Here is a 4,997-nt window from a genome sequence, read left to right as displayed (position 1 = left end):
GAGTTTTGAAATTGACATGGCAGCACCTTCAGAAAACCTTCAGACAGAGTTTATTGACCTTCAACGTTCAATGCTGAGGAGAGGCTCTCTCTGTTCAACGCAGAAACATGCTCAGTAGAAATGTTGGTTGCAAAATTTCAGGCCTTTTGTTGAATATTGCATCTTTATCTGCATAGCACATTCTGTGCTTTGCTTCTGTGCCCTTTATATCATGAGCCCTACCTTCTGATCACAACCAAAAAAGTGATCTCTTCTTTTGTCCCAAAATGTGTACAGTTCTTGAAAAAATACAAGTTATGCTTGTGTAGCTAACTTGCCTCTTGCCAACCCATTTTTAACTGTGACTAATATTGTATAGTGTTGTCAATGACAGTATCATTTTGCATTTGCGACTGCCACAAATACTATCACCCTCTGCCTGTCCTGTTTATTTTATTGTGCCAAGTGATGTGTCTTGTTTTCATGCCTATTTTTCCTTGTAGGAGCAAGACAAATTCCCTGTTAAGGGTGAATAACAGATCTTGTCTAGGTTTGGCCAAATGAAGTCTTAATGTAGCAACTGTTGATAACTGATGTTCTCTTTCCACAGAGGCTTCCAGCAGCTCAGTCCCTTGCCACACCCAAGATGGCTGCCTAACCCATACCCGAGTGCAGCAAAGGCAGTTGAGGTGAAATACCCAAGATGGTAGATGTGCTCCTGAGCAGCACAGTGTCAGCCTCAGGGGCAGCCCTGCCTGTGCCTTCCTCCCTAACTCTGGAGCAGAAGGCAGCTTTTGTCTTTGTCTTCCTGCTCTTTATCTTTCTCGGCCTGCTGATTGTACGTTGCTTTCGCATCCTGCTGGACCCCTACCGCAGTATGCCCTCCTCCACATGGGCTGACTACATGGAGAAGGACACCTTCTTCGACTACCGCATCGTTTGAGTATACTCAACTGCAGTGCCTCGACAACATTCACATTGCCTAAAGGGTAGACCTGGTTGGTTGGAAAGAAGAAAAGGATCTGATACAACCGTGCTTTCCCCTGCAGTTGGACCTATCCAAACTGCTTGCTATCTGTCTCACTTGTCCCTTGGTAATTTTTGGATGATAGTTGGATCTTCTGAAGAAGGATTGCTGTTTTAGAACCTTCAAAAATACATAGCATCCCCCCTACATGTATCCCCCCCAAAAGGGGGGATTCCTATTTCCCTGCACTTTGTACTAAATGGAAACCCAATGATCCTTGGGTTGAAATGGGTCTGGTCACATTTTAGAGATGTGATTACCTTCAGTTTGAAGAAAGGGTGAGCGAACTCATCTGCAAAACTCCCTTCTCCAGCAGCACAAAGAAGGACATCACCAATATGCAAAGTCTTATTGTTTTCCCCATTATCAAATGCAAGGGAAAAAACTTGAAAGAGAGGATTTGAGTCCCTTTTTCTGTACTGTCTTCAAAGATTTGTTATTTTATGACTCTCTGACTCTTGAGCAGTAGCAAGTTGAAGAAAAACTGCACACCAAATCATTGTATTGCTGGAACACATAGTACAGGGGATGTAGCATAAATGTCTGTATTCTGGATATGGTTGTCTCATGCTACATGCCTTTTCTGGGCAAGTCTGTTCAGTTATAGTCGTTATGAATCAACAGATACAGATGCAACACTGCTGGGACGGGCGCTTTTCTGTGATGAATGGTAACTGTGTTACTTGGAAGCCCAGGGAATTCAAATGGACAATCAAATATCTTCAGTTTTCCTTGAAAAAGAAACATATCTTAAAGATGAAGCCTGCAATGAATAAGCAGTAAGGTATTCCATGGCAAGTCCCATTTAGCGAAAATCTAAGTGGCCTTTCAATGATGGTACAAGCGACAGAGTCATGACATAGTTCACTACCTGTGGAGATTTGTATACAAGGTGATAGGAAACTCTATTCAAGAGTTTTAAGGTTTACACCTTTTTTATTACTTTCCTTAAAACAATCGTTATGCAGTGTTCTTGTAGTAGAGTTTGTGGGAGCTCTATCATTCATTTTTACACTTCTGAGGCTTTGAATTCTGTGTTTCAGATGCATAAGAGAAAAATACCTAACAAGTCAGTGGAGTTGTCTCCACAATGCAGTAATCTGATTCAAACAGTGTTGTCATGCAGAATGTCAAAATGACCCAGGCAGGAGTGATGATATCAATAAGATATAATCAATAAGAGTCAATCTGCACATTGTTGGGAATGCACTCCACCCAGTCAGGGGAGTGGAATTTCTCCACAGCCTTACAAAATCAGTTTATGAAATTCTGTTTATAAATTCAGTTGTAAGTAGATTTGAAGATCCCATCTTGATTGCACAACTGCAATAACCCTAGTAACAGACTGACACTGCCCAAACCATGTTACTTTTATTCCCAAAAGAAAATTGTTAAATAAATAAAAAAGGCTTTTATTAAATTTGTTCTTATGACATAATTGCATTTCTGGAACTGAACCTTAATAACTGAGCCCTTTGTCCATCAAGTTATGGCAGAATGTAGTTGGAAAGAGGTCAAAACTGAGACTCTGGGATTCATGTCAGCGTAAGAGGTTTTTCGCCAGGTAGGACTATACTAGGAAATCTCATTTGGGGTACTGTTGCAGACATGGCTACTTCTTTGTTCTCATGTTTCAGTGCTCACAGTTTTATGGGGTATTCAGTTTTATGGGGCTTATACATGCTGAGAGGTATGAATGGTGGATCAATAGCTGGGTCTCAATGTCTGGTACATGCCACACTGCCTTGGATAAACCAAATGCAGGTTGATAAGATTAGCACAGATGTTGATAAACAAATTTTTATGTACTTCTTTCCCTTTATTGACAAAGTCTGTAGCTCTTTGTTTGGGCTGCTACACACTGCTCCTTAGCTCTATGCCTTACCAAGTAGCTTGTTTACAGTCAGTAGCTGGCAAAGAAACAGCCAAGCTCAACCTCTCTGAGGGTTTTGAGATGTACATCCACTATGCTGGTGGTACACTTTGACCTGTGCTTTCTTCTATGGTACACTGTGGTTTTTAAGGTAGAAACTCAATCCACGCAAACCTTTTGTGCACTGTCTGTTTGCACGTTGTTGTTGCACTGTATCTCTGAAGCATGTCAGTGACACCAGGTGACAAGCAGGAGACTCTTGCTCACTGTACTTTCTGGTGTTTAAAGTAAACTTGTTTTTAGAATTTACTTTGCTATTGACTTACTATAATCCAGCCTACTTTTCAATCTGTAATATTTTTTTCAGGTGTTTTTTTTTTTCTCTTTTTGTAATAAAAGGCTATCAAATTAGGTTGAGTCGTCTTCTTTGTGATCATATCCATCAGGATACAATTCAGCAAGCATAACTGCAGAAATGCCAAGAGGTAAAAAAAAACAAAAAAAAAACTCAGATTATGCAATGTGCCCTTTTCAACTACTATCAAACATGAACTTCAGAAAAAAAAAATAAACTGACCTTTTCAGCATTTAGCTGCAGCAATTCCCGACATTCCAGTCAAACCCACCGTCTGGCTTTGCAAAACAATCATATGCTGACAAATCTGCCAGGGAGAAGGGAATATGGGTTAGTCATGTCCACACATTGCAGTCTGCCTGCCTGCAACTTCCCTGCAAATGCTCTCCCTTCCAAACAGCATTCTGCATTAGTACAGTTTGCACAGCAGCTGGTGTGGAGCAGCACATTTGTAAGATGAGCGTATCCAGACCCAGGGAGTTTTGATATGTGTTTAACTACACCTGTCAGAAAGCTGGCCAGGCTGCAGCAGAGAACCCAGCTGTGATTGCCTGTGCTTCACTGTTTCAAAAGAACTGTTAGATCTGTGATCACAAGCAGGGGAGTTTCCAGTTTCATTAGTTTGTATCTTTGCTATTTGTGCTAGTTTCACAGCCTTGAAACAACATCAGATCTGTTGCAAGATTAGTGTAAACAGTTGGTGTTGAACCTAGTGTTCCATGTTAAAAGAAAGTACGCAGCCACTAGTCATATGTTCACACTTGGTGATCCATCCAATTACCTTGAGTATCCTGGTTCTTTTAAATCTCACTGACTGTGTGGTTTTCATGGATGTCTGTAATTACACTAAGAGGCCCTTCATTAGTGGGGTAGTGGTGTAATTATACTGATACAATATTGCTTTCCCAGCACCTCCAGAGACAACTAAGCCTCAACGAAGATGTTTCAGCAACACACAGGTCATTAACTCCAGGTTTAATTTCATAATGGCAGGCCTCTTTTGTGAAAAGTAATCAGATGCTTCCCAAACTCACCAGCTAGTGAGTGGAACAATTAGCTGTCCCCAAATGCTCCCCAAATGGAAACAGGACACTGCAAACATGTAGGGCACAGGTCATTAAATTGATTGTGAGCTGTTGGTACAAGAAAAAAACCTTGCCATGATTGCTTAGTATGAAAGTTACCACTGTATACTTATTAATTATTTATAGCTGAAACTGAAAACGCAGTGTTTGTGATTTCTTTGCAGCTGTAGCCTTCCAAGCCAATGAGCATATCCCTCCCTACAAGGTGGCAGGGCATACATCGTATTTGTACAGCACTGAGAGGTAAGCCTGAAGTACCCACTACTGCCCTGAAATCTAATTTTGTACATTTACTTTTGTATCATCTAACCTCCCTTGAGCCCACAAAACTCCTATGGAATCTCCAACACCATGGGTATGATAGCAAGGCCACAATATTCAACCAATGATGTGCTAACCTCACCAATTAATCTCTTTGATCTGTTTTTGTTGTTTAAATTCACAGATTTTACATCTGATTCGACTGTTTTTGTCAGCTATGTGTTGTATATAATATCCTCCCTTTAATGTCAAATGATTAAAACAAAAAAAGATTAATAAAGAAGAGGGAAACAGCATACATTTTTGCAATAGTAGTTGATAATTGAAATGGTACACTCAGAAGTTAGCCATGACTGTGAGACGACAACCCTCCAAATCTTATATCTCACATGAATCATCATGGAAGGCCATGAAGTA

General features: G+C 40.5%; 1 protein-coding gene across 1 annotated transcript; it reads left to right on the top strand.

Annotated features, from left to right (window-relative positions):
* Window positions 1-676: 676 nt before the first annotated feature.
* On the top strand, window positions 677-922 carry LOC118783924 (cortexin-3). The gene has a single exon (XM_036537851.1). The coding sequence runs from the start codon at window positions 683-685 to the stop codon at window positions 920-922; it is 240 nt and encodes a 79-aa protein (XP_036393744.1). The 5' UTR covers window positions 677-682.
* Window positions 923-4,997: the final 4,075 nt, after the last annotated feature.

The sequence above is a fragment of the Megalops cyprinoides genome, chromosome 10, assembly GCF_013368585.1.
Source record: "Megalops cyprinoides isolate fMegCyp1 chromosome 10, fMegCyp1.pri, whole genome shotgun sequence".
Taxonomy (NCBI): Eukaryota; Metazoa; Chordata; class Actinopteri; order Elopiformes; family Megalopidae; genus Megalops; species Megalops cyprinoides.
This window is presented reverse-complemented; position numbering and strand designations above follow the sequence as displayed.